Source organism: Ips typographus, linkage group LG4 (assembly GCF_016097725.1).
Source record: "Ips typographus isolate SLU linkage group LG4, UJ_Ityp_2.0, whole genome shotgun sequence".
NCBI lineage: Eukaryota > Metazoa > Arthropoda > Insecta > Coleoptera > Curculionidae > Ips > Ips typographus.
In genome coordinates this window covers 12,999,013-13,026,364 of record NC_138425.1, presented here as the reverse complement: position 1 = coordinate 13,026,364, position 27,352 = coordinate 12,999,013, and the positions used below count along the sequence as shown (strand labels likewise).

At 35.6% G+C, this 27,352-nt stretch overlaps 5 protein-coding genes across 10 annotated transcripts; 2 read left to right on the top strand and 3 right to left on the bottom strand.

The window, feature by feature from the left end:
- Positions 1-35: 35 nt before the first annotated feature.
- Positions 36-1,419, bottom strand: RpL23A (ribosomal protein L23A). Its single transcript, XM_081977277.1, has 4 exons — positions 1,266-1,419; positions 590-996; positions 413-534; positions 36-355 (listed from the first exon to the last, which is right to left on the bottom strand). The coding sequence occupies exons 1-4, from the start codon at positions 1,312-1,314 to the stop codon at positions 88-90; spliced, it is 846 nt and encodes a 281-aa protein (XP_081833403.1). The 5' UTR covers positions 1,315-1,419; the 3' UTR covers positions 36-87.
- On the top strand, positions 1,410-4,977 carry RabX5 (RAS oncogene family member RabX5). Of its 2 annotated transcripts, XM_081977281.1 has the most exons (7): positions 1,410-1,557; positions 1,617-2,016; positions 4,068-4,169; positions 4,227-4,291; positions 4,346-4,479; positions 4,532-4,736; positions 4,799-4,977. In XM_081977281.1, exons 2-7 carry the CDS (start codon positions 1,796-1,798, stop codon positions 4,858-4,860), a joined length of 789 nt encoding a protein of 262 aa, XP_081833407.1. In that variant the 5' UTR covers positions 1,410-1,557; positions 1,617-1,795; the 3' UTR covers positions 4,861-4,977. The 2 variants fall into 2 exon arrangements, with proteins under 2 accessions (XP_081833407.1, XP_081833406.1); XM_081977280.1 differs by lacking the exon at positions 1,410-1,557 and having other exon boundaries at positions 1,567-2,016.
- A 26-nt stretch (positions 4,978-5,003) lies between these two features.
- On the bottom strand, positions 5,004-22,513 carry Rfx (regulatory transcription factor Rfx). 3 transcript variants are annotated; one of them, XM_081977227.1, is made up of 14 exons: positions 22,287-22,513; positions 18,955-19,112; positions 15,223-15,379; positions 14,093-14,192; positions 12,116-12,353; positions 11,887-12,003; positions 11,547-11,728; positions 11,186-11,488; positions 10,989-11,135; positions 10,776-10,933; positions 10,493-10,719; positions 8,176-8,369; positions 7,957-8,116; positions 5,004-7,901 (listed from the first exon to the last, which is right to left on the bottom strand). In XM_081977227.1, the coding sequence occupies exons 2-14, from the start codon at positions 19,078-19,080 to the stop codon at positions 7,764-7,766; spliced, it is 2,247 nt and encodes a 748-aa protein (XP_081833353.1). In that variant the 5' UTR covers positions 19,081-19,112; positions 22,287-22,513; the 3' UTR covers positions 5,004-7,763. The 3 variants fall into 3 exon arrangements, with proteins under 3 accessions (XP_081833353.1, XP_081833355.1, XP_081833356.1); XM_081977229.1 differs by lacking the exon at positions 11,887-12,003; XM_081977230.1 differs by lacking the exons at positions 14,093-14,192; positions 15,223-15,379; positions 18,955-19,112; positions 22,287-22,513 and adding an exon at positions 13,662-13,788.
- A 1,265-nt stretch (positions 22,514-23,778) lies between these two features.
- Positions 23,779-25,606, top strand: DCTN2-p50 (dynactin subunit 2). The gene is made up of 7 exons (XM_081977261.1): positions 23,779-23,939; positions 23,999-24,239; positions 24,293-24,524; positions 24,576-24,808; positions 24,863-25,026; positions 25,080-25,182; positions 25,232-25,606. Exons 1-7 carry the CDS (start codon positions 23,904-23,906, stop codon positions 25,414-25,416), a joined length of 1,194 nt encoding a protein of 397 aa, XP_081833387.1. The 5' UTR covers positions 23,779-23,903; the 3' UTR covers positions 25,417-25,606.
- Positions 25,607-25,735: 129 nt separating this feature from the next.
- On the bottom strand, positions 25,736-27,243 carry LOC145727610 (uncharacterized). 3 transcript variants are annotated; one of them, XM_081977294.1, is made up of 4 exons: positions 27,085-27,243; positions 26,937-27,016; positions 26,306-26,453; positions 25,736-26,153 (listed from the first exon to the last, which is right to left on the bottom strand). In XM_081977294.1, the coding sequence occupies exons 2-4, from the start codon at positions 26,977-26,979 to the stop codon at positions 25,973-25,975; spliced, it is 372 nt and encodes a 123-aa protein (XP_081833420.1). In that variant the 5' UTR covers positions 26,980-27,016; positions 27,085-27,243; the 3' UTR covers positions 25,736-25,972. The 3 variants fall into 3 exon arrangements, with proteins under 3 accessions (XP_081833420.1, XP_081833419.1, XP_081833422.1); XM_081977293.1 differs by having other exon boundaries at positions 26,937-27,034; positions 27,085-27,241; XM_081977296.1 differs by having other exon boundaries at positions 27,089-27,240.
- Between the last annotated feature and the right edge of the window lie 109 nt (positions 27,244-27,352).

Below are 27,352 nucleotides of genomic sequence, written 5' to 3'. Positions count from 1 at the left end.
TTTTCATTACTTTTAAATTGTAAAAGAAAACCAGCTTTTAGAGGTCATTTTTTATTCACTTCTTAAAACAAAAAAAATGGAAACAACTTATATGATTCCAATCTTATTAGCTACATCAAGTGCGTCATAATCTCTGGCCAGTCTGACATAGGCTTTCTTTTTACCATCAGGCCTGATCAAAGTGTTCACTTTAGCCACATTGATGTCATACAACTTTTTCACTGCAGCTCTGATGTGGTGTTTGTTTGACCTGGTGTGAACCAAAAACACCAGAGTGTTATTGTCTTCAATCTTCTTCATGGCAGCCTCAGTAGTCAATGGGTATTTGATGATGTTGTAAGCATCCATGCGAGATCTTAATGAGGTTATAACAATGAGTTTAATTGTTTAAAAGTGGATATTTTTTACTGACCTGGTTGGGACACTCTTCCTTGGGTATTTAGGCTGACGTGGTGGCCTGAGAGTTCTAGGTCTGTGGAAGTGGACTGAGGTCCTGATTTTCCTAGCATGAGTGCCATGAGGACCTTTGATTATCTAAAAATAACAAAGTTTTAGTATTAAACAAAAATATAAAAGAAAATCAGCTCACCTTCTTTTTGATGCGCAAAGCCTTTGCTACAGCTCCAGCAGTTGCAACAGCTTTGCCTACAACCCCCTTTTGCTGCTTAACAGGGACATTGCGTTTAGGCTTTGCCAGCAATGGTTTGGGTGGAACTTTTCCTTTTGCACCAACTTTAACAGTTGGTTTCTTGGCTCCAGCCTTAGCTGTAGCCTTTGCAGCTGGCTTAGCAGCTTTGGCCGCTGCTTTACCAGCAGTGGCCTTCGTTTTTGGGGCTGCAGCTGGTGCTTTAGATGCACCTTTTGCAGGCGCTTTTGCTGCTGCAGGCTTAGCAGCCGCTGGCTTTTTTTCAGCTGGTTTGGCTGAACTGGTGCTGGCCACCTTAGCCGCCGCTTTTGGGGGAGGTGCAGGTGTTTTGGATCCAGATGAAGAACCCGCTAAAAGTGTAATTAACACTATTTTAGTACTACATCCATAGTTGGATTGTAAATATATTTGCAAATTTAAAGCAAGTTAGATGGTGCAAAAGTTTACACAACAGCAAAAAGACAAAAGTAAACTTCTGCCATGTGGTTGCTAGCCTGGAATACAAGCATGTTTTTAGGTGACCATTATGGGACTGTCGGCGAATTACTAATGTAGGAAAACTTAGAACCAATAAATGAACACACTGTAGTTGCAAAAATGGTACATTTCACCTACTTACCGGGTTTTTCTTTCGGTTTTTCTCCGGACTTTGGTTTAGGAGGTGCCATTTTCTTTCCGAATTATAACTAAAAGAAAGTTAACCTCAAAATGTCTTTACAATGCTGAGAAACTGACAATTGAAGTGACAGGTTTGACAACCGGAAGACGCCATGTTGGTCCCCAAAAGGCCGCTAATTTTAAAGTTCTCAAATTGTGTGTGATTTGTTTTTTTTTTTGGTACAAGGCAAAAAAAAGAAAAAATATAATTATTTTAACATAATTTTAATTTAAATGCTGAGTTCAATTGGACAGTAAGTTTAAAAATTTTGTACAAAGTTACAGAGAGTTTCAACTTTTAACGAATTTACAGCCGAAACTCAAAAAAAAAGAAAATATTCTCCATCACTATAAAATACTAAAGTAAATCACCATCACTTCACGAATAAAATACAAACACAAATGCATCAGCGTGTGCTCCGCTTCGGTGCTTCGAAGTATGTATACAAATATCCACACTTTACAGTGACTTTGGGTCGCGTATAATCAACTATGAACGAAATAGTGTTGGACGAAAGAATTATAAACAAATTTCCTCGCCCTTATTCTTTGGAATGTACCCCAAACCAGCAGCAAGCAGATTTCAGGGAAAAAACTAAAGTCGCATGTTTAACGGATATGAAGCGAAAAAAACTGTCAGAGGGCTGGCTAAAAAGCAGTAAAGTGGTTATGGTAGGGGACGTTTCAGTAGGCAAAACTTGTCTAATTAACAGGTAATTTGTTAATTAACACAACTTTTAGAAATTTTATGTTTCACCTATACGATATGAATACATAATACCTTGGAAACGACGGGCGTTATCATAACACCCGCTTATAATATTTTTTTTATATTAGCAATGGCATTTTTATTATTATTTTAAAAAGCCTACGATACAGTCCCAGTATCAAAACTATGGAGGGTCTTAGAGCAATCCAACATTAATCACACCTACGTAACAGCCCTTAAAGAACTATATAGGGAATCAAAATCAAGAATTAGGGTAGGCAAATGTGTCACTGAAGAGCTTATGGTGAATAAAGGATTGCGTCAAGGATGCTGTGTCTCTCCCACTCTTTTTAAAATATACATAGCGATGGCACTAAAAAACTGGAAAAGAGAGGTCCAGGGAATGGGAATAGAAATTGATGATGGTTGCTTGTTTACCCTACAGTTCGCAGACAACCAAGTCATAGTAGCCAATGATAAAGAGGATGTGCAGTACATGATGCGAAAGCTAATAGAGGAATACAGAGAATGGGGCTTAACAGTCAACATAGCCAAGACAAAGTATCTATGTGTGGGAACTCAGGACGGAAATTTGGAACTGGACAATGGCCAAGAAATCCTTCAGTGTCAGGAATATGAATATCTGGGCATTACATTCGACAACACAGGAACAGATGTAAAAGAAATCGGAAAGCGAATAGTCAAAGCCAAAAAAGTAATCGGAGCTCTGAATGGAATCATATGGAGCAAAGAAATAACCAAGAAGCGGAAATTTAATATCTATGAGGCAATGGTAAAAAGCACCCTCCTATATGGATCAGAAACCTGGAGAATTTCAGATAGACACAAGAAAAGAGTTGAGGCAGTTGAAATGGATGCAATTAGGAGATCGATGCGCATTTCACGAAGAGAAAGAATAAGAAACGACATCATAAAACAACGGATGGGAATAGAAGACGCAATAACACAGGATATCGAAAACAAGCAACTTACGTGGTACGGACACGTGGAAAGAATGTCAAATGCCCGATGGCCTAAAAGAGTACTTCATTGGCAACCAACAGGCAGAAGAAAACGAGGAAGGCCAAAACAGGAGTGGCAGAAAACCATGCATAAATGCATGAGTGAGAGAAATCTAACACCTGAAGATTGTGAAGACCGAAGAGGCTGGAAATTAGGTGTCGGACAACGTCGAAAGACGTTCTGAACCGGCCTATATATATACCAGGTGTCCAAGAGCACCCTGGACATAGGAGATTAACATGGGAAAACGGTTTTGATTTTTTTGCGCCTGTACGGTTGATTTGATTGAAAAATCGTAATAATGAAAGTTGTAGTACCTATCACTGACTAGTTTTCTGTATTTTTTTCGGCTCTCTAATTTGAGCCCTTTCGTCGTAAAACACGAACAAAAATGAGAAAATTTAAACTTTTGGCCTGCACTGTATAGGCGGTTGTCGGGCAACGGGTAAACAGGTCATTGTTGCGGGTACGGTTGCTCGGCAACCGCTTATACAGTGCAGGTAAAAAGTTTAAATTTTCGCATTTTTGTTCGTGTTTTACGACGAAAGGGCTCAAATTAGAGAGCCGAAAAAAATACAGAAAACTAGTCCGTGATAGGTACTACAACTTTCATTAATACGATTTTTCAATCAAATCAACCGTACAGGCGCAAAAAAATCAAAACCGTTTTCCCATGTTAATCTCCTATGTCCAGGGTGCTCTTGGACACCTGGTATATTTTTATTATTCCTTCATGTCATAAAAACTACGTATTTGCTACCTTAGAATGCTCTTGACTATTTATGTAACTTCGTCCAGCTTTTTCCATTCAGGTAAAATAAACAGTGAACAACATAGAGAATAGAAACAGTAAATAATTGCTGAATTAGGTGAAACATAAAACATTGTATGCACCCCAGGCGTTAGGGAGAGTATAATGTCCATCAGGCCTATCCCTCGGGCCATAGACTCTCTGGCACCTTCTACCTTCAGGACATTATGTTCTCTCTAACGCCCTTGGTACATAAATAGCTATAATTTCTTTCCTTTCAGATATTGCCGACATTACTTTGAGAGTAGTTACAAAACGACTATAGGTGTCGATTTTGAGGTTGAAAGGTTTTACATTTTGGGAGTACCTTTTGTTTTACAAATGTAATATTTATTTTAAAGTTTGATTTGAATGTTATCTTAATAGTTTTATCTTTATAGATGGGATACAGCAGGTCAAGAAAGATTTAAGAGCATAGCTCAGTCATACTATCGTGGCGCAAATGGTTTGTATATGAAGCCTTATTATTGCTGAAACTTTATGAAAAATTATGTTTTAGTTTTACTGATCGTGTTTGATCTAACACGTTTTGATAGTCTATTAAATTGTCAAAAATGGACTCAAGAAGCATTAGCAGCCAATCACGGCCACCAACCTTTTATATTCTTGATAGGAGCTAAGCGTGATTTACTGGTAAATTACAGTGAGCAACAATACTCAGTAACTAGATTTACAACTATTCCAGAGTAACATTCGTTATCAAAACATTAGAGAAAGTGCCTATCAAATTGCCAAAAAGTTAAATGCCGAATATTGGAGCGTGTCGTCTAAAACTGGTAAAAACGTGGATAAAATGTTTCGTAGAATGGCTGCTTTAGCCTTCGACGATGCTATTTTCAATTCAGTAGACTGTGCGAAGGTTATTTCCATCGGTACCAGATTAACAAATGGTATTAGTATACCCACACGTAAATGTGACACTATACAAATAATTTTCATTTTATTTTTTTAGATTCGCTATTACAGAAAAGTGAACAGCATAGATTCCACGAAAAATGCTGTCAAATTTTTTAAAAAAGACTTAAAAACTAAGAAACCTTTAGTAAAAATCGGATATTTAAAAGTACTTTTATATACTCTTCGGTGATATTGGCCTCAGATATGTAAATAAAACTGCTTATTAAAAGTAAATCTCTTAATTGTGGGGTTAATAAGACTTTGAACAAGACTAGCATTTATTGAACGAATTTTTACAGGAAAAAAAAATAAAAAAAACGAATTGTCGGGCCATTTACAAGGTGATCAAACGTTCAATCCTGGAAAAGCGGCTGTCATATTATTATTATTTAGACCAAAATATGCTCAAACCCGCGATACTTTTGTGACATCTACAAAAATACATAGATATACATTTAGGTATTTAACACTAAACTTTAATACAGTGCTCCTTAAGAATAACAATATAGTATAATAATAAATATTATTGTAAGGAAAGTAAACTTTAATCATTTCTAACTCTTTGGAAACCATTTTGAATACATAAATAAACCGTAATCGTAGTCCGCAATTCACATTTAAAAGCACTCATTTGCACACTATAGATATATAAAATGTAGCAAAATTACCTCTGAAACTTTGGTTTAGAAAACACACTTACTTGTACTGACAAACAGGAATAATTTATTACAGGCTTACCCTGGAACAATTGATATCTACTGAGATATTTCTTATATGTCTCACGCAATGGATGGATTACACTTTTGAGCAATAATATAAACTATTTACAGTGTTTAGTCAGATATTTTGATTGTGATTTCTTTTTAATTAAAGTAGTTTCGTTATAGTCTTGATTGTAATTCCGTAGGCATCCTCACAATGTCTTTTTTCACTTTAATCGCGAGAAATACACATAAGCTACAAGATTTTTGTTTTATTAAATACCTATCACTACCACCTAACACAGAGATAATGCGGTAAAATAAGAGTAGTATTATAGCTATTAATGTAACGGGATTATTATAATAGTCCGAGACGGTGTTAAATTCCTAATAATCGAGTTACATTCAAAGCTTTATCGTATCATTGGCAACGGCGATGCGAAAACAAAATCAACAAAATTTTATGTCATTTAATTTTTGTTGTCCGCATTAAAATCATGCAAAATTTTGATAAAGGGCCAACACTATAAGGTTGAACTTGCTTCCGGAAAAGTCCAGTATGAGAAAGAATATGAACAGTTTTATGTGTGGCCAAAACAAGCACAATTTCGAGGTGCAGAAGAAACGGTGTTGCTAGCATATTTTGCAAAACTCGCTGCAGCATATTTTTCTTCGTCCTTATGGCCAAAATATTCCATGTTACGAGTGACCTTAGAATTGAAGGAAAGAGTGGAAATCGGCGCTTTATCAAGAAGAAAAACGTCGGATATAGAGCAAAAAAATCAAAGGTATTTACAAGAGAACAAATCAACGAATTTGTACGTTCTGCTCCAGACAGGGAGTTTTTGATGTTAAAAGTGGCCTATCTAATTGGAATTGGAGGAGCCTGCCGAACCAATGAACTAACTAAAATGACCACGGAAGATGTTGACGTTTTAGAGGACAAGCTGATTGTTATACTATTCCCGACTCCAAAACCCACAAGAAACGGACGTTCGCGATAGTATCTTAGGGCAAAGTCAATCCTGTGCTTCTATTTAAAAAGTGTGCATTGTTAAGGCCAGCCCATGTTACTCACCGAAGATTGTTTCTATCATATAGAAAAGGAAAATGTACAGTACAGCCCTGCGGAATTCATTTCTTCGCTAAACTACTTCAAAAAATAGCTGAGTATCTTTCATTTGAAAATCCTAATATACTGGTCACTGCGTTAGAAGAACTTCGGGAAATTTTATTGTTAATGCTGGAGGGGATATATTAAATTTACAAGAACTTGATGGATGGGAATCAACGGCTGCTAGAGGGTATCTAGAAGAAAGTGTGTCCAAGAAAGTTTCCATTACTCGCAAAATTCAAATCGGCGATATCTCCGGCAGTGGATTAAGCCCTAGGGAACCGGATGAAATGGAGAGGAATGCATACTCGGCCATTAATCAGCCTTCAGAAGACATAAATATGATCGTGGACTCCAAAGGCAGTGGAGTATCCGTTAAGTTTGAAAACTGTCAAAACATTGTTTTGAATAATAATGAAAAGTTCTTGTAATATTATTCTGTTATCAAACCTGTTGTCCTTCGTAACTAACATATTATTAGTAACTAAGGTTTTATGAAGGAATTAGTACATTTCTGATGTTGATAATTATTAATAAAAATTTAATATAAAATCGTTTTAATCTTCAATGATACGATAAAGTATTTATAAAGTTATTTAGTTTTATAGGTTAGTTCAGTCACAATTCCTTTGTGCCTGCATGCATTTAAGTAAGTTTAGTTAAGTCAACAATTGCACGACTAAAATGATAAGCAAAGAGGTCTCAAAACAGTTTGAACAAATCAACGTTATTAAATAATATTCTCAAGTAAATAGTATTGCAAGCAAGGTAGGACCTTTTTACTTATCAAAAAGGAACATCTTTACCCCGACTTTCCTTTTACTTAAAAATGACAATTGAAATTCGGGCTGTCAAATAATGTACAAAAATAGTACTCGATTTGCATGCAATAAATCATATCCCAGAGAGAAGTTGCACATGGTAAGGCAGACTATATAATTTCATTAAGTAACTAATTAATAAAAAGAGTCATATTAAAACTGTTACTAGCGTGCAGTCACATAATAAATTAATAACAAAAAGTGCAACATTTTAAAATACTAAGAAAAAACAACAACAAAAAAAAAAGAACACATCGATTGTATCAAAACGGCGAAATTAAGTCGACTTTTCATAAACCACAGAAACTTAAAATCGCCGCATTATAAATGAAAATTTAACCTAACATTACCACCAGCAACACTAAAGTTGTCATCCTCCAGGAACTAACTGATCTTATGACGTTTTGTTAAGTGTTCAGTAGGACTGACGCATTCCACTTTGGCAACGCGTAACGTGGCCCCGTCGCTGCTGACATCGTTGCTTCCGTAAACGCTTAAACTGTTGTGCAATGCGTCTTGCTTCTGTTGCAGGATAACTTGTAGAGTAAATAAATTAGAACAATTTGTGAACACTCACTATGCCTTCTAAAATAACAGCAATAGGAACGACGCCAGTGGCCTCGGCCACCTGGTGCTCGATCAGGTAAAACATGTACTCATCGTAGAGGAGACGGATCAAGTGGAATGATCCAAAACTGGCAGCCGATCTTAGAGTCAAATCTCTTATTACCATTGAGCTGTAAGTTTTTTAATCCAGAACCAGCCGTGTGATATTTGCGTTTAACTAGAGGCTTACCTATAAAAGCTCCATTTCAAAAGAAATTGCCTGGCGGCCTTAGAAAAACTTGGTCGACCCTCGTAGGGTTTCAACGCGCTTTTGACCACGTTTTTCAGCCAAGATGCCCACTGTTCCAAAGAATTTTGCTGTTGCAAAGTCAATTTAAAATCGTTTTCGAACCTAGACACGATCTCGTTATCACACTGGCATACCTTAAACAATGTTTTATTTTAGTATTTTGATTTTGACTTGTTCAAGTTCTTGTAGAGGTCTCTAGTATTTTTTGAAAGGTTTTCAATAGCATTTAGAGGTCTATAAAACTTTCAAAATGGTCCTAAATGCCTCTGGGAATTTGAAACAGTTATGGCAAGGTTTAAGACACTTGTAAAGGGCACTGGAACTTTTTAGAAGGTTCCCAGTTCAATTTAGTAGATCAAACGGTCCTCTAAACCTGTGCCAATTCAATAGCATGACTATGAAACTTTCAAAATGGCCCTAGAGGCCTCCGGTAATTTAAAACAATTCTAGGAAGGTTGACGAGGAGAGTTTCAAAATGACCCTAGAAGATTCTGGCTATATGAATTTTTCAAGCCACTTTTTACTTTTGAAAGTCTATGAAGTTTTGATATAGAGATTTGTTTCTTTCACTATACCTGAACGGCATTTTGAACACAAAACTGGTCTACTGTTCTCGCGGAGTGAGTTTACCCGTACGTCACGAAGGCTACGTCATTTATAATCATATTAATCAAATCAATTTTTCGTCAACAAACCTGTTGTGTTCATATTATAGAAAAGGGCGTGTCTAAAGCTTCGTCACGTTTAAAATTTTGCATGTATTGTCAGTCAGAAAGTAGAGATCTATGGCTGCAAATTTGCACTAAAACAACCTTATACCAAAGCAGATCAAAAATATCTTGACCGAAATAACAATTTTTATTTATGAGAAGTCTCCGTTTGGATCATAGAATTCCGTCTAAATTTGAAACCTAATTTATTTACCAAAATTCGCAGAGATGTATCACCAATATGTAGTATTTCTTTAACTTTAAGCTCTTGATTTAGGTTCTGGATGGTTACATGTTTCTCTAAAATAAATACAACAAATTAAAAATTTAATAAGACATTCTGAGTGATGCTGTAGTATCTCATATCTCATTTTCAGGTTGCAATCCACTTATTTTATTTTAAACCCGCTGGAAAACATTTTAGACGCTTATTTTATTTTTTCTATGAGTTTATTATTAATATGTTTGAAGAAATTTTTATGAAAAATCTATAAGGCAACCCAAAAATCTCAGTCTCTGGAAACAATGAAATGTTAATAGATGTTTCTTACAAAAGTAGATATATTTTACTATTATTAACATACTATCGTTGTACATATCATATATAATGTATTTCAAACATCCATTTTAATGCTTTTAGATAAATCAGTGGTCTTGACCCGTCGATAACGTCTCGATTTAGGTTTTCTAGGTGAGGAAATCATAAGATTACTTGTTCAAAGCAGCTACAACCTTCTAGTATCAAAAAAAATACATCAGTAAGAATATGTAAGGTCATAAAATTTCTTATTTTCTTCCTGAACAGATGATAAAGCTTCTAAAGGTCCTCCATTAGTTTTTTCCAATTCAAAATATTCAAAAAGGTTAAGAATTAACTGCTGGGCTTGTCTGTGGAGAATTTTTCCAGGCATTTTTTAAAAAAATACTGTAATAGTAAGTAATTTCGAATTTAGGAAAAACCAATTGGCTAAATAAAAACCATAATAGACACTCCCACTTTTTTTTAAAAACAGGTTAGTAATTGTGCCAATTTTGGTTAGATCGTGACAGCCGACATAAAAAAAATAAAAATATTAATAATAATATTATGAAAGTACTTACAGGCTGTTAAAAGCATAGAAACAATAGCTCTTAAAAGAACTGTGGTGGTGTGGTAAATAGAAAACTTTATAAATGATTAACAACACAAAGAAACGGAAAAGAATTAATAGTAAACAAATCAAATAAATTTCGATAGTTGTCAAACTGACAATGACTGAAATAGAAGCGCTAATCAGTAAATGTTTTTTTTGGAAGACATTCACTTAGATATTTACCTTTTCTGAAAGTGAACAATAGACAAGGATGAAGTCAATAATGCATGTCTACTTCTAAATCACAGGGGGATGACGCACGGGTAAACTCAGACCGCGAGAACAGTATTTAAGATCATTCACGGTGTTTATTTACGAAACTGATTAGACGTCAAAACAACCTGACATTTTTTTTAATCAATCTTTGTATAGTGAAATGAGATAAGAGGATTATCATACAAAAGATGTTCTTACCCATGAAGCTTGTTCTCTAACGCTGTGAAAATCAACTCGGTTTAAATCGGCCAACATTTGTCCGATCTGATTGCCGTTGTGCAAAACAGCCCGAGCCGCCTGCGCTAAATGATTCAATGACGTGTACCGACGTAAACTTGAACTGAACGCTGATACTGCAGTTAATTTGATTTGAAGCATGGCTTGGGGAGCTCTGCCCATCGCATTGGTCAGCCAACTTTCTAGATCTAAAGCAGGATGAATGAAAACGTTCTATTTAAATAACTGGTTTGATATAACAAACTTTTAGCAAAATTCCTTATAGACTGAGTAAGAGTGGCAGGAATGGGCTTCAAAACGTCAGGAACTAAAACCTGGATCAAGTTCTGATAAAAGACTAGGTCGACCTGCTTCATAAACAGTTGCACCGGCTCCAATGAGCACAAAGAAAACAACTTTGATCTGTAAAAGTTGCTTCTTATTAATGTACCCTCCTAAAAATCTCTTAATCACGTACTTTGATAAATATTTTTCCTCCTCGCACTCGTCCCCATTATTGTTGTACTGTGACCGCCAAAACTCACGCCACAAAGACTCCACCGTATTAAACTCCAAACTAAGTATGGCATCCAAAAAGGCCTCCAAGTGTTCCCTGTATATCGACCTAAACCACCAAATTAGATCGAAATCCCATCCCTAAATTAGTTAACTTACTTTAAAGTATCGACGTCCTCAAAACCACAATCGTCCGGCAAAGCTTCGGTAAATTGAATATCGGGAAAGGCGGGGATAGCATTGCTGCCGTCCCCTAAATAAGCAGCGTGCTGTAACAGTGTCCCGTTCGAACTTTGACTGTCCGACGAGTCCGAGTTGCGCTTAAAAGGACGGATTGTGCCCTGAGCTTTTCCTGAAGAGGAGTTCGAGTTTAACACCACTCGATTGGACGAGTCCTCGATACTCATTAACGGTGACCCTGGTTTTACCCGGATTCCATAGTAGTGATACTTGGAGTTGCCTCTGTATTAACAAATTTGTAATAATTAGTTGAAAGGCTTTTTAAACTAGTACCACATACCTGGTTCCTAAACGTCTGGTCCTCAAACCTAAAAAGACAGAACGTATCAACTTGCCAAACGAAGCTGCGTTTACAGGCTCCAACTTGTGCTCTGAACAATGCCTCAAATAATGAGCGTAAAGAGTAGAACGAGGCAACGAAACTCCTTCGGCCGTTTCGTAATTTTCCAACAACCACTGAACCTGCAAACTCATTAATTTGAAGCTATTGCGGTAAAAAACGGTCTAAACACAAAAAAATTAAAAAAAACTTTACAACAGCAGGGGGTTAATGCAAAACAAACATACTACTACTTTTTATTGAAAAAAAAAAAGCGGGAAGGGAGACAATAGGGACTTACAGTAGCGGGGGAAACCCTAGTAGCGTGAACTAAAGTCGAACCCAGGTCATCACCGTTGGAAGTAACCGCCACCACTTGACCTGTTGGTTGAGCGGCGCTAGTTGCTGCCGCGTACTCCTGAGCAGCCAAGTTAGTATAGAAAAATTAGTTCATGCCACAAATCCAACCACATCCACATTGAGTTAGTAGTATATTAATATCACAAGAAAAACTGCTAGTCCACACTTACAGCGCTTGCGGTTTGTGGACCGATCCGAGTAGTAGGAATCAAAGATTCCGGATCAACGGCATGCTGAACTACGTACTGTCCCGTTGTCGTGGAATAACCCACAGTTGTCCCGGTAACGGCTGTTGTAGCATTACCGGCGGTGTTAGACACGGGTGCGGCATAATATTGGTTGTTTGGCCCGGCGTTTGCTATGGGGTAAAGGGTCGTGGAATCCCCCACAGTGTATACAGGATAAGCCCTATAAACAAATTCTCTTGATAACTGTTACTTGAAACTATTATCTTTTTTTTTAGAGTTTAGATCAATGGAAGAAAAATGTGAAGATCAAAAATAAAGTTAAGAATCTAATCTATTCAGCCCTGGTTCGTTTCAGCGCTATTGGCGTTTAATATAAGATCGCAGCTCCAGTTGAACTAAAATCGAGCAACAGGTATATCTAACCTAACATTATATGGTCCAGGGCACTAATGGGAGCGATACACGTCATCAGTGAGTTGACGTTTTGAAAATGCATTCGTATTGCTTAGCGATTAGTTGCGACCTGTAGCGCTCTCTTTCTAACACGCGCTTATTAACTGAACGCAATTTTGACACAAACGTGACCTTCTCGATCTCGACGTTTGTGTGCGTTGTTGCCAGATTGCTAGTTGACCGTTTCCTGTTTTTGTTTTTGTTGTTGATGACTTGACTAAAAACTGTTTACAGAGAGAGACAAAAAAAACTCAATATTGACTAATATTCAATTTTCTCAAATTCAAAATTCTCTGTTAAAAAACTGCGTCAACTTCTATATAAGAAGTAAATAAAAACAAAATCTATGTAAAGTTCGTGTTTTAATGAAAAAACTAAACATCTGGCAACGAGGCGCGTTAAACGTCAATGACGTGCATCGGCCGATATATTGCCTTCTACTATAAATAATATGACACTGTCACTTCATATTGAAAATAAATGAAAGCTGAAAACTGTTTTCAAAACTGATTACCAGAGGGAGTATCTCTTATCTTGAAACGCCAATATAAAGCTGGGGCCGCATTCGTTTTCAAGCTCCATGGAGCGAGCACAGCGTTTTTGACGTCACGATGACGTAATTTAGCAAAATCATAATTTATTAGAACAACTGTCAAATTACGTCATTGTGACGTCAAAAAAGCTCTGCTCGCTCCATGAAGCGTAAAAACGAATGCGGCCTAGGATAGAAGATGTGACGTCATGATGGCGGAATTTGACAGGTGGTCAAGCCAAGGTTTTGTCAAATTACATCATAGTGACGTAACATTCGCTCTACTCATTCCATAGAGCGGCAAAACGAACGGATCAAATGATCGAGCTTGCGCTGTGTACATGGTGGATAAAATATGGAATTTGCACAACCAAATTCAGGAAAAACTTACACCAAAACTTGAACTCATAGAAAAACAAATTAAAAACTCCGCGTTACCACCTTTACGGTGCGGTTTCTGAAGCAACACACCAACGGCAACCGTCCGTTATAATTTTGACCGCTAAATTTACGTTTTCAAGCAGTGTCAAACATAAAACTCACCAAAATAACTGGGCCTCATCGAATTCGTTCATAACAACCCGACAAAACAACAAAAACCGGAAAGTTTTGAATTATTGTTGCAAATTAAGTCCAAACTTCACCTTTGTCACCGATCGTTGCCTAGACAACCAATTTGGCACCGGCAATTGTTTCCATGGCACTTGCGTTGATGTAGCGCGCGACAGATAGGCAACCAACATTACGATAACTCATAAAATGCAAGTTTAATAAGACAGTTGCCACAGTTATAATAATATGTAATTGTTTGTTTAAAAAAATAGAGAATACGTTTAGCAAACAGAAATTATGCATCGGTAACGTGATAACCATCAAATTTATTATTTGTTCCTCTTTTCAGGCAATTGCACGGTTAGTTTGAATATATTGTCGGTTCAACTATCCTATCACTGCTAACTATATTATCAACTTACATTTGAGGTTGACCGCCATTGGTCTGTGAGGCATAAATTTCCTGTTCCACATACTGAATATGGTAGCTTTGATGTGAAGCCACTGCGTCTCCTTCAGCAACTAAATTAAGTCAGAAATTTCAATATTTAGAAACGATGCATTAATCCAGGAATAAAATTATAATTTCTTTAAATTAAAAAAATAAATGATTTTTCTTTTTGCAATTTATTTCGACATGTACGAACTCTTATAAGCGACCAGATCCAATTTAAATTACGCGAATCGTTCCATCAGCAACTAATAAACATAATCCCTTCCGAGATTATTACTACCGGTTCAGTCCTTTGAAATCGACCCCTCTCAATTATCAAGAATTAACCAACTACCTGGCCTATCAAATAGAGCCGGGCGTTTGGTAATAATTACAAAAAATACCCCTTGATTTTACTTGATTGCAATTCCCTATCCTCTCCCCTCTCTATGGGACGCACACCCTGAGAATTACAAACCCCCTCTTATGTATGTTGCGTTTGCCCGACAATACCTATCAGCTTAGGTATGGTTGATTGGACACGTGTCTGACGCACGTCATTCACCTGAGCATATCAGATTATCGATACGTCATAAAAAGTCTTATTTGATCATTGGTTATTTCGTTAAGTATTTGCTTGTGTGCGTCGAAGCGTAAATAGATTACTTCCATTTAGTTTGGATACAGTTTTGTGTGATTATCTTCAGATTCAGACACATTCAAAAAAGCAAGTTACGAATGTGTCAACACCGAAAATTTCTAGTCTAATAGTCTAGACATGTGCTAGTATTTGCGTAAATCTCAACACACTGGGTACAGTTTGTGCAGTACCAACTACAACAGTACGCAAATACTGCACATGTGGACTTACCCTTAGTGTTGCTAAAAAAAATCATTTGAAAATTTGAAATCTGAAAAGACCATATTTTTGCTTTGAAAACCACAAAATGAAAATTATTGCAGACCTTAATGCTTATCATAAACGTTGCTCTATGTTTTCTCATTCAGAAAAAGTGACTTATTTGAGTAAAGCAATATAATATTCTTTTTTCGTTTCTGTCTAATAAACAATCTTAAGTAGGGATTTGGCTTACTTAACTTTGACTAAAAAAGCTTTACCTGTGACTGTTATAAAATGAGGTGGTGTGGTTGCGATAGGGTCCTCTGGGGGTTCAGCCTCTTGGTCACCGTTTGTGACGCTTTCGTTGCTCGATTCTCCAGTCTGTTCCAAAGCTAAGACGGGAACGCCGTTTACTAACGTTCCACCAGTTGTACCCTGTAAATAGGTTTCGTTACGAATTTTCAAGAAGCTAAACTAAAAACACCAGTCTAATTAAAAACAATGTAAAGATGTCTAGCCTGCACTGTTCGCAGTTTGTGATTGGTCATTGGTTTTACGCAAATGCTGCCCATGTACTCAAAATTGACAAATGCTAACATTTTAAATTTCTCCTTTTACCCCATCTTTTTAACGTTAAATTCGTATAAAGATGTCTTGCATAATTCTACGTATCCTCATACTCAAAGCCCTTCCAGATATGGAACACGCCCATAGGCTTTTAAAAACAAATGTGTATCATATGGTCACAAATTATGATAATCGAACTTTTAATATGAAAATTACAAACAAAACCTATTTAGTAACATTTTATTAAACCCTCTGGTAGGATTGTAAAGTAAAATGATTGATGCAAATTTGTGTTTAGATGTCGTTCTTCTCTCATCACAAGTTTTACTTCAACTGTGATTTTTCATGTACTTATATGGACACTGCCAGAACCCTCTTAAGAAATTTAAAAATCAAAAAGGCGTTACGAGGGTTCTTTTTCAAGATGAGTTCGATAACGCAAGCAGAATTTCATTATCGTCTTTTGTTTTCTTGTAATTGTCAAGTTTTCAATTTTCGACATTTTGAACAAGTCTCTGTAACTTCGTTTTTATGAGAGTTTGGTGAAATAGTTTTTACATTATTAAGGCACTTTTTTACGATTATGTTAATATTACTTTCTTAGATTCACTATTTTTTGAGTTCTGAACTAAACTTTTTTAAATACGAGTCATATTTTATTTTTATTACCTCAGTAGAAAGATTATTTTTGAAAGATTAACTATGGTTTCGAACAAATTTTTACACAAAAATCACCGGATTAAACACCTATGGATTTTTTATGGAAGCCACTTAAAAGACAATTTATATAAACATACAGGCAATAGGTAGGACGGGTTACTTAACAATTTTTTGCGTTGCTTAACTTCAATTTCAAATATTCATATAAATAACGCAATTCGAACTTCGAAGTGTTTCTAAAAGATGTCACTTATGCATTAATAATAATGCAGGAACGTTTGAACACTTGTTATATTTGTAACTCTTTTATTTTATTTTTTTAGAAATAGTAACTTTATTTCAAGATTGTCATAAACAACGTATACAATAAAATGAAATTGCGTCAGCAAAAGAAAGACTACTTAGGTATATTATTATACTTATGATATAGTATACTCATTCAATACAGGAGAGTTCAACCTCTACATGTTTAGGTAATCGTCGAGATGATAGGGTTCCAATTGAATTAATAACTTTTTTAGCTCCCTTTTAAATTTTTGGTTACTCACAATTGTTTTAATATCCATAGGTAACTTATTGAAGAGCTTTATACACATATAGTGGGGAGTTTTTTCTGTTATTTGCAGCCGGTGTGTTGGATACATAATTTGATGGGTTAATCTTGTATTATATTTGTTTACCTGTGGATTCTGAAAAAATAAACTTCTGTTGTTGAAAAAGAACATTAAGCATTCATATACAGTGCGTTTTTTTTAACGCGCAACATAGGATTTCACGTGTTAAATTTTTAAGCCCATGTTAGACCATGTTATTTTTGAACTACAGGTGTAAAACTTGACAAGTGTGTCTTTAGTACCCTGAAGCTTAAGTACAACCACCAATTCGGTCTAAAAAGTGTTTAAAAACTAGCAAAAAGTCATCTTCTTTCGAAAAGATTTATACTCCCTGTATGTATGGTAGGTGTTGTTTTTGATACTGACAGGGCAGATAGCAGGTAAACATACATACAGGGAATATGGAAAGATAAAATATGTTCCAAAAAAGATGACTTTTTGCTAATTTGGAAACACTTTTTAGACCGAATTGGTGGTCTTACTTAAGCTTCATGGTACTGAAGACACATCTTCCAAGTTTTATACCTGTAGTTCCAAAATAACATGGTCCAACATAAGCTTAAAAATTTAACACGTAAAATCCTATGTTGCGCGTTAAAAAAAACGCACTGTATATACAGAGCGTATACTGTCATTAGTTCCATTGACCTGAAAGTGTTTCTACATGATTGCCGATAATACATTTTTTTAATTATTCTCATAACTCGTTTTTGAGCAATAAAAATGTTCTGAACCCTACCATCTCGGCCCCAGAACATAATACCATACTTCAGTCTGGATTCAAAATTGGCGCTATACAGAATTTTTAGACATTGCTCACTTAGATATTTACCAGTGAATCGTATTCCGTAGCAGATAGTTCCCAAAGTTTTCAAGAGTTTATCCAAATGAAAAGACCAGTCAAGGTTCTCATCCAGATAAACCCCTAGGAACCTCGTGTTTTCAGATACTGTTATGTCTTTTCCGACAATCGGGAGTCCTTCCAGTTTACCAAAGTTTGATTGTTTTGTCCTGAACAGGACTAAATCAGTTTTCTCTGCGTTCAAAATTACGCCGTTATCAGCAAACCATGCTTCAATTTTAGACGTTAAATATTGACTATTGCTTACTAGGTTCAAACTATTTTTGTCTCCAATCAACAAGTTGGTGTCATCGGCATAGTTAATAATAGTTTGCCATGGTTCATCTGCTACCGAATACAAGTCGTTTATGAAGATTACAAAGAGGATCGGCCCTATAATGCTACCTTGTGCTATTCCATAATCGTTCGAAAGAGTCCCTGACCTACTAGATTGACCATCTTTCTATTTAATGTTGATAAGCGAATATTATTACTTCATTGCTATGACATATTTACCGAAAATGTTTTTTAAAAATGACTATCCAAAATTTCCCAAACCATACTTGTTATAGGTCATTTTAAAGGGAAAAAAATAATCTTTCTGATGCGGTAAAAATAAAATATGACTCGTATTTAAAAAAGTAGAAGTTTAGTTCAAAACTCAAAAAATAGTGAATCTATGGTAATATTAACATAATCGTAATCTACGTAAAAAAGTGCCTTAATAATGTAAAAGCTATTTTCACCAAACTCTCATAATAACAGGGACTTGTCCAAAATGTCGAAAATTCAAAATTTGACAATTACAAGAAAACAAAAGACGGTAGCGAAATTCTGCCTTGAAAAAAGACCCCGGCAACGCCTTTTTGATTTTTAAATTTCTTAAGCAAATTAGGCCACTCTGTACAGTACAATCCAAAAATATACATGGTGTCCCATGTATATTTTTCACTTTTGTCATGGTATTTTATTTTATTCAATAATATTTTCTGGTGATTTAAGAGAAGAACTATAATATACCTGCTAAAATAAAGTCGTCACAAGTTGTCTAAATATAAGGAGCAACCCTGTACAAATTGCTATTAAATTGATATTAAATATTCAAAAACTTAGGTAAATGAGTTGTTCTGTACTAAAATTTAAACAGTACGTTCTGCAAAGATTTTATGATTACTGGACACTGATCAATTCTTACCTGTAATTGATTTCTCTGTGGTAGTCAGGAGTTTTCCGAAATAATGTAAACACCAAAACGATTTTCTTTTTTTTTTCGAATTTTTTTTCCTTTTGACAGAGCAAAGAAATCACTAAATAAAACCGTAAATTACCTGATGCAAACTGGCCGGCAAAACGATGAGCTGAGTCGGATGAGGCTGTTCGGGAGGCGTAGATGCAGGAGCAGGTGTGGGCGGGCTGCTGCCGCCTCCGGCCGCAAATCGAGCTGCGGTTGCCATGGGGACGTCACCAGGGATACTCCCGCCGTTCCCTGAAACGACCAACGGGATAAGGGATGCTGGACGAGGGGAACAATACGCTGAATTTTAATATGGGCCGACGTAGCGATGATACTTTTCGAGTTTCGATGAGAACACTAATGGATGGGAATTTTACTTGTAATAAACGAGGAAAGATGTCATATAGGGAAATAGTTGAGATTTGTTCATTATAATTGAGCTCGGAAAACTATGTCTTTACCGTAAAACACTTTAGTCTTCACTGCACTTTCTACATGTTCATCGTGGAACAAAAAACAGAACGTAATGCAACCTGACCGACCAAATGCACCCTCATGAAACACTCGGTTGTAATATCAGGTACGTAATACCGGAAAAAAAAAACGTTGCGGCACGTGACTAGCTATAGGGGAGACTGGTTCACGTGTACAGGGTATCAAAAAGTAACGGTTAATGTTTAATACTTGGTTTCTCATCAAAAACAAAAACTTGATTAAATATTAAATTCTTACATATTGTTTGAATAAAATTTCAGAATTTGTCCAACAGTTTTGGCATCAAATTTAATCGAAAATGTACCAATACTTCCGGCACGGTTCACCTGTCGGCCCGATTACGAAAACCACCCCTTTTTCGAGGTGGAATTAAATAGGGTGCAAGTCGCGCTTAATTGGCCCAAAGATCAGAAAAGTACAAATTCATCCACCTGGTGAAGGATAATGATTACCGTGAGTCATTCGTAAGCTGCGGGACATGGAAACGTTTAGGGTGGGCATGTCTAATCCTAACACTGGGTGACACCGAAATTTTTGTTTTTTGAGTCCCACCTTTGTTTACAGGGCCGTACTTAATGTCATGGATGTGACCAACGCAACGAATCAATAAACAATAATACAACAAATTATTAATTGCCAGGGTGCCTTAACGCCATTGGTTCAAAATTGCCATATCTCAGAAACTTGGGGTTTTAGAGAAAAATACTTAATTTGCGACAAGTTGCCTATTAGTTTGTTCAATGACGTGACCCAGAATTAAAACGTCACGTCGTATAACTGTTACCAACATAGCGAGTGATATGTTCCCTTGGTACTGCTGCTGTTGTTATATTGTCGGTGCCAATAAAAAATGTTGTATATTAAGTGCATGTATGTTATGAACGTCAGAAGGTAGTAATGGCACCCCTGAGTGACATACGTCACGTAAAGCCAAAGGTTAGGTTAGAATTTGAAAGTTGGTTTTTACTGTCTTCTGAAAATAATTGACACTGTCATTTCCACTCCTTTCTGCCACAAGTTTAAGGGGTATTTTGGCGACAATATTAACCTGTATTTTAAGCTGTAGTAACATAGGCCAGGCGATGAGGCATGAGACAGGCAATGTAGACACTCCAGTAAACACTGACTCCAAAATACGTCTTTTGTTTTTTGGAAAATATCAAATAGATTCAGAAAACCTTTCTTTTGTTTGTATTGTGAATTAAGTATGATGTTTTATAGTTGAGTTGTAGAGTTTTTGCTTGCTTTTGCTGCTTGAATATTTTCAAAATGAGGTCGAGTGATGTTCTGAAAGCATTCAGGTGAAACCTATTGAAAGAACCAAAACAGGCGACTAACAATAAGCGCCACCCAATAATAAGTTGGAAAACGACACTCGATATGAAGCGCAATAATACACCTCGTTGACAATATTATATAGAATTTCTTAATTGTAATCAGTCGGCTCTACCTACGGGTCCATGTAATCTCTTTTGTCAGCGCCGGGAGAAGTCAGCCGAGAAGGTGTATCACTATAACGACACGCCATAGCAACGCCTGGGGAGTTTCACTTTCAACGAGCGCGGATTCAACGAAATCAATGTGTTGACCTGAACGAAAAATCTGCCAGGTAGATAAAACTGGCGTTTTAAATGTAAAACTTTCGTTTATAAGCTGGATATTTGGATGTGGAGCTGTACTAAAACACATGTAAGTGCAAAATGAAGAGAGAACAACTGATCAAATGATGTAAGTTATATTGTAGTGTCCACTTAATAGGCAGACAGAGAATATGCCATAAAAATAGACCACATTTATCATGGTGGTTACAACCCTTTTTTTAGCATCTTGAGAAACAGGTGAAGGCCTAATACCATATCATACAGAAACATTATAGATATGTGCACACCAAAAACACTGGTTTGGAAACTCCAATGACTGGTTGCACTAACATGTTCAATAGTTCAGTTATCTTGAGACTAAGACATTTTGTATCTGGCCTGAAACTTTCAAAGCTCTACTTAGCTAGAACCTTGGCTAGAACTAGATTTAAAACAGTTTCCATTGGCAAGTTCTATGTAAGGGTAGTGTATTCTGCTCATGAGTAACTAGAGAATGGTGGTAAAATGAGCTTTAAGAGCATTTCTAGGTAATTCACCTCATTCACCCTTTTGTAATCATAATTTAGATCCTGCGATGGTTGAAATGTATTTTTAAACAAAACTTATAGCTTAAACAGTTCAAGCAATTTGCAATTTAATGAAAGGAACAAAATTCTTCTGTTTAAACTTTTCTGTGTCTCTAGATATCACAAAATACTCCCCAGCCCCACATAAAATAATAATTTAATAGGTACAACTAATGACCAAATGCACCAACTATACTTTAAGCTTAGTTAACTTTAACTGGTTTGACTGTAACATTTTGCACCTGTCTTGTCACATTCAAATGTTGGTGCAATTGGCCATAAATTATGAGACTTTGTTAATAATTGAGACAAAACAAGAGGGTAGGAGGGTTTCTTAAAAATTAACCTTGACATTATTCTGATAACCTTAGGTTAGTTAAACTGGAGCCCAATTACCAATTTAGCTCCTTTCTCTTGCCATCAAAGAGTAATTTTGTTGAATTCTATTAATGGGGAGCCTTAATCAAGATAAGAAAATGACCTTTCCCTGCAACAGGGGTCCTAACATGCTGACTGATATTAGTGTGTTCTACTTGTAAATTGTAAAGAAAAACAAGGTACCTATAAAGAGGCCATTTTAGTGAAAAAAATGCATTGATAAAATGTCAAAATTTGGTACAAAGAAGGAGCTATTGGACTATCAAATTGGACTGAATTTTTAAATGAGAAAACCCAACAAAAAGCCTTCAATCCAGCTTTAAGACTAGGAACCAAACTGGATCAGTTTATTAAAAAAAAAATATATTGGAATGATTAGGATTTACCTGAAGTTGCTATGTTGTTGTACCCGTTGCTAGGCTGTCACCAAGGATACCAAAGTGGAATTTCGGCTTTTGACAGGTGCCCGATTCGCGAAGACCGAAACACGGATAATTTTGCCCGCCTTATTGCACCTAACACAAATTACGCTGGACATGTTTTTTGTTAATATCCATTGCCGAATCGATGTATTTAATAGGAATTGCTTTGAAGACGGTGCAGCTAAATTTATTGATTTATTTTATGTGGCGGACAGCTGTACTGTCAGTGTCAACAAAATGGAGTTGTAGCGCCATCTTGAAATAATCGTGACAGTAAAATGCTGTGGGGGTTGCATAACGTAACATAACCGTATAGCTGTCTTTATCTGATACATTACAAGTTAAGGTAAAAGATAAGGATAGTCAAAACTAGCTCACGCGACTAGACACCGCCCTCTGTACAAGAAAGCCAAGAAGGTGCATGCCAAAAATTCCAATATGGCCGAAATATGGGATTGACAGTTTGCATTTGTTTGTATTGTGGAAATTGAGTTTTTCGATGATTAAATTAATTTTTAAGGTTTAAACTCAAGACTTGGGATTACTTGCCAAAGTAATTGTTGTTTATATGTTTATTGTTCTAGTGAAAGTGTAGTTTGTGTTCATTTTATTGTGTTATCACTATTGTTATTGTTCCTTCATTGTTCTATAATTTGTGGTTGGTTTTTTAACTTAAATTCTATTGCCTCTACACTATGCCGTCCACTGGTTGTTTGCCAAATTTCTAAAAGCAATTTGGTGAAAGGCCCAAAAGTGTCAGTCTTTTACTTTCCAAAAGACCCTGCTCGAACCCAACAGTGGTTGAAAGCTTTGAAGTGGAATGATTTTACTCCAACACAATACTCAGTGGTAAGTACAATATGCTTTCTCATTCAGTAAACTTATTGCCTCTTACATACATTGGTATGTGACTTATGTGAGTTACATTTTGAGGCCGCCTGCATTTTGAGAGCAACAAAGGTTTACTCTGAAGAAACAGGACAGCTTTTAGAAGTTCTATTGGCACATTTACATTTTAAAAGAAAGGTCTTGGTAATAATATAAAACCCATTTACCAGTTTTGCTTACCTAGATTCAAGGATTTCCAAATTTTCTTTGATTGAGCAGTTTTTACATTAGTTTGTTGTACTTTCCAAGACAAAGGGTTCTAACCAAACTTGCTTTGGCTGGACTTTATTGGATATAAAAAGCCATATCTATACATATCTGGATCAGGAATGAAGCGTTCTTTGATTTTTCACTCACAACTTCTAATCAACTACACGAAAAAATAAAAAAAAACATATTTTCTACTGCATCTCCATAGGTTTGTGTACAAAAAAAAATCCGATAACGCCGCCATTAAAATGACATTCTAGGCTTTCTTGTAAAGAAGGCGGTGATTCTAGGCTTTCTTGTAAAGAAGGCGGTGCCGGTGGACTAGAAAGAAAAAACGCATACTGTCAACAGTCGATTTAAAAAGTTGGGTTAAGTTTTTTACGTCAGTGTCAGTTTAGTCACCAATTACAAAATATTCAATTATTTTTCAGATTGTTAAATACAACAATAAATAAAATTTACTTTGCATTATAGACAGTAATAATGGCCAATCCTAAATACGCTGACCTACCTGGAATTGTAAGACATTAAAAACAACTGATTATACATGAAACTAACATGGTAAACATTTTTTAAAGGCTCAGGATGAACCTGACATTTACGAAACTACAGATTTACCGGAATCGGAACAGGCGGACAATTTTTACGAACCCGAGAATGAACCAATCGAAAGAATTCACATTTCATCGGAAGAAGCGTACAACAAGTTTAAAGGCAAATTTTTAAATGCCTCCAATGCTGATTTCTCTGAGAAAGTGGTCAAGAGAGTTCGAACTGGCTATGATGCTAGAAGTGGTGACTGGGAACTTGCTGGACAAGGTAACTTTAAGAACATCACATTGAAACTGGTTTGCATTTTGTCAATTGCTTAGGCCAGAAAGAAACCCCTATTCAAAAATACCAGAGATTACAATGTGAAATGAAAGAGTTGTTGGAAGAAGTGAATAGTCTGGGTAAAGACAAGGATGATGCTCAGTTGGATTGTTTAGTTCCTACTGAACAAGTAGAACAATCTTTGAAGCTGCTAGCAGACCTTAAATTAGAAGAGACACTTGGAGAGGAAGTTGTGCAAAAAATCTCTGATCCTGAAGGAGCACAAATAAAGTAGTATCCTATTTTATATGCATTGGTAATGGGTAAAGTGAATTATTTTAGGAAACTGTTATCTCAACTAGAACAGTTTAAAAAGAAAATTAATGAAAAACCTGAAGCTGAAACCAATGCCACTGAAGACAGTATAATATATCAGTTCAAGTACAGACCTGAACAGGCCAAATTGCAACAAACTGCTCGTGTGGCTGAATTGGAAAGCAGGCTGCACAAATTGGAATCAGTTTTAGGTGCTTCATCTGATAAATTATCAAGATTGACCACAGCAACTAATAAAGGTAAGTAACCAAAGTTTGGAGGTGTAAGAGAGTTTTAAAAGTTGTTATTTTTAGGTAGTTTGCTGGAAGCTGCACAGTATTTAAGTGCCACAGCAAGTTTGCTGGATTCTTCACAGCTTGATCATATTGAAGGAAGACTATCTGCACTGTCTCAAAAACTTGATGCTATAAGCCAAAAGAAAAAGGAACTACAGCAAGATGAGGAAAAAGACAAAATGGTAAGTTGAAACAGTTAATCAAACTTATGTTAATTTGTTTGTAAAATTTCTAGATTTTGGAACTTTATGAATTGTTAAAAAATAGTGAAAATATCACTCAGCTTTTACCCCAAACTGTGGAAAGACTTATTTCACTAGAGGCACTACATACTAAAGGTATATTTTAAATTAAAGTTAAATTGTATTGTAAGTTTTAACCTTTTAGCATCTGAGTTTGCCAAGACTTTAACTCAAGTTGAGCTGATCCAGTCTGAAATAGAAGGCAATGTTCAGAACAACAAAACCTTGTTGCAAGGAGTACAAGAGAGTTTTGCCATGAATCTAAATGACATTAATCAGAATATTGTAAATTTAGATACAAGAATTAAAGCTCTAACAAATAAAAAGTAGGCAAAAAAGTTTAAAAGCCTGTCATTTGAGTTTTATATAATTTTTGTATTAGTTATTCATTCTTACTTTGTTAATGCTTCACAAATATTTAAATGTAACACTTAAGTTTGTGTATTTTAATGCACTAGCTAATATTATTTTTAACAGTGCATTACTAACTTGTTTTAATATAGATTTTGCTTTTATATGATGATGGATTTTTACAGAAAACCTTAACTAGATAATTGTTTATTTTACTTTTCTTCTACAGAAGTAAGTTTGATTCTCAAGTACTTAAATGTAGAATACTTGCATGCTTAACCACTCCAACAATAAACTATTTTGTTTTTATATCATGTTTATTTTATATACAGATCTTTCTTACTTACTTTCTAGGTATATACATAGTGTTCTCAGTATTTATAGTTATAGACAGCTTTTTTTACATTATTTGCAATGTAATATGAAAATACAAAACTCAAAAGTTGGAATATGGAATGTAAATAATGTGGCATATAAAAGTATTATGTATGTAGGTTTCTTTGAAATTCCGCCTCTTTTTCGACAATTTAAAGACTTATACTACATGTGATTCGCTAGTTGATGTGGTAGGTTCCACCTCCATATTAACCACAATACTTTCCTGATCCTCTTTGGATGCACTCTCCCCTATTGAAGGCATCTTAGGTAAGGATTTCTGAATTTTGCGCCTGACTCTCCTCAGCGATCTTTTCTTATTGTTGGACTCGATAATTTTCCTAAAATTTCATGGTCAACTATTTAGTTACATAACAACCACTGTGAAAAACGTGTATTTTATTTAAATGGAGATTGGTGAAGGTCAATTAATTTATGAAGAAAAGTGCAATATAATAAATATCCAGCAAGTTTTTAAATGCGTCATACTCACTGTTGCCTACAGTCGATAAATACAGCCAAAACAAATATTAGGGTAATGACTAGAACCACCACTATTACAAATATGACTACAGTTTCCACTTGATGTGATTCATCTTCCAGTATTTCCGTCAGGGAAATGTCTGTAGTGGATTCGTTTACTGTAACAAAAGTATGAGTATTTTTATGAAGTTTTGTTGAATAAATTCTATTAACTGCTTCGCCCTACTTATTTTGCGTAGTTGTTTATACAATAAAGTAAATGGATTTTGTGGGAAAATCCCTAAAGCGATAAAACGGTACATTAAACTTTGTGATTATTATTTAACAAATGTCTTTTTGCAATTAGTAATATAACAGTAAATAATGCATTATAAGATAAAAACTAATATATAGTGACGAAATTTCCCCTATAAAAAGATAAGCGTCAAACATAATTGCATGGCAAATTGATTAGTAATACTTTCACAGTTGGTTTGTTCTTACACAAATTTCGCTTATTGTACAATTTTTTCATTGTTTTTGGTACCACGGTACGAACTGGTATTCGAACTTTCGTTATTAAGCACAAAAAAATAAATAAACGACGAGGATGTGTACAATAATAATTAGCGTTTATAAAACAAACATTTATAACAACTTACCCAATTTTTCAAACACTTCCCTGTTCAATTCCGAATTCATCATCGGTTAGTTTACTCCAGTTGCCCGTTAAATGTGTCCACTACAAATAAATTCTCTACTACTACAGGGTGAATATTTACGCGCTTGAAACTGATTTAGCGTACTAACCTACCGATACTGTTTGCTTCGATAAACCATTCAACGTTCATTTCGACGGATTGGAAAGTAAATGGCTAGATTATAAAACGTGTCTGCGTTCCATAAACTTATTCACTTGTTTTGGAAAATAGCGTGCCAGTGATGGCGTCAATGTGCGCATTGCGCTTCCTCGTTTCAGTTGTAGTACTTTGTGCACACCCGTTGGTAAATAAGAAGAATGCCACAAGGATTTTCTATTTTTAATAAATGTACAGTGCGTAGAAAACTTGAAAGTACT

Coding starts and splice junctions, on each gene's coding strand:
- LOC145727610 (XM_081977294.1), bottom strand. CDS start 26,979: ATGATGAATTCGGAATTGAACAGGGAAGTGTTTGAAAAATTGG. Junction 26,454..26,936: donor GGAAGTGTTTGAAAAATTGG/GTAAGTTGTTAT, acceptor CTTTTGTTACAG/TAAACGAATCCACTACAGAC. Junction 26,154..26,305: donor TTTATCGACTGTAGGCAACA/GTGAGTATGACG, acceptor ATGAAATTTTAG/GAAAATTATCGAGTCCAACA.
- RabX5 (XM_081977281.1), top strand. CDS start 1,796: ATGAACGAAATAGTGTTGGACGAAAGAATTATAAACAAATTTCCTCGC. Junction 2,017..4,067: donor AAAACTTGTCTAATTAACAG/GTAATTTGTTAA, acceptor CTTTCCTTTCAG/ATATTGCCGACATTACTTTG. Junction 4,170..4,226: donor GTACCTTTTGTTTTACAAAT/GTAATATTTATT, acceptor TTATCTTTATAG/ATGGGATACAGCAGGTCAAG.
- Rfx (XM_081977227.1), bottom strand. CDS start 19,080: ATGGCAACCGCAGCTCGATTTGCGGCCGGAGGCGGCAGCAGCCCGCCC. Junction 15,380..18,954: donor TGCCGGCCAGTTTGCATCAG/GTAATTTACGGT, acceptor ACCTATTTACAG/GGTACAACTGGTGGAACGTT. Junction 7,902..7,956: donor CTGTTATTTTAGAAGGCATA/GTGAGTGTTCAC, acceptor ATCCTGCAACAG/AAGCAAGACGCATTGCACAA.
- DCTN2-p50 (XM_081977261.1), top strand. CDS start 23,904: ATGGCCAATCCTAAATACGCTGACCTACCTGGAATT. Junction 25,027..25,079: donor ATGAGGAAAAAGACAAAATG/GTAAGTTGAAAC, acceptor TAAAATTTCTAG/ATTTTGGAACTTTATGAATT. Junction 25,183..25,231: donor AGAGGCACTACATACTAAAG/GTATATTTTAAA, acceptor TTAACCTTTTAG/CATCTGAGTTTGCCAAGACT.
- RpL23A (XM_081977277.1), bottom strand. CDS start 1,314: ATGGCACCTCCTAAACCAAAGTCCGGAGAAAAACCGAAAGAAAAACCC. Junction 997..1,265: donor AAAACCGAAAGAAAAACCCG/GTAAGTAGGTGA, acceptor TTACACTTTTAG/CGGGTTCTTCATCTGGATCC. Junction 356..412: donor AGGAAGAGTGTCCCAACCAG/GTCAGTAAAAAA, acceptor AACCTCATTAAG/ATCTCGCATGGATGCTTACA.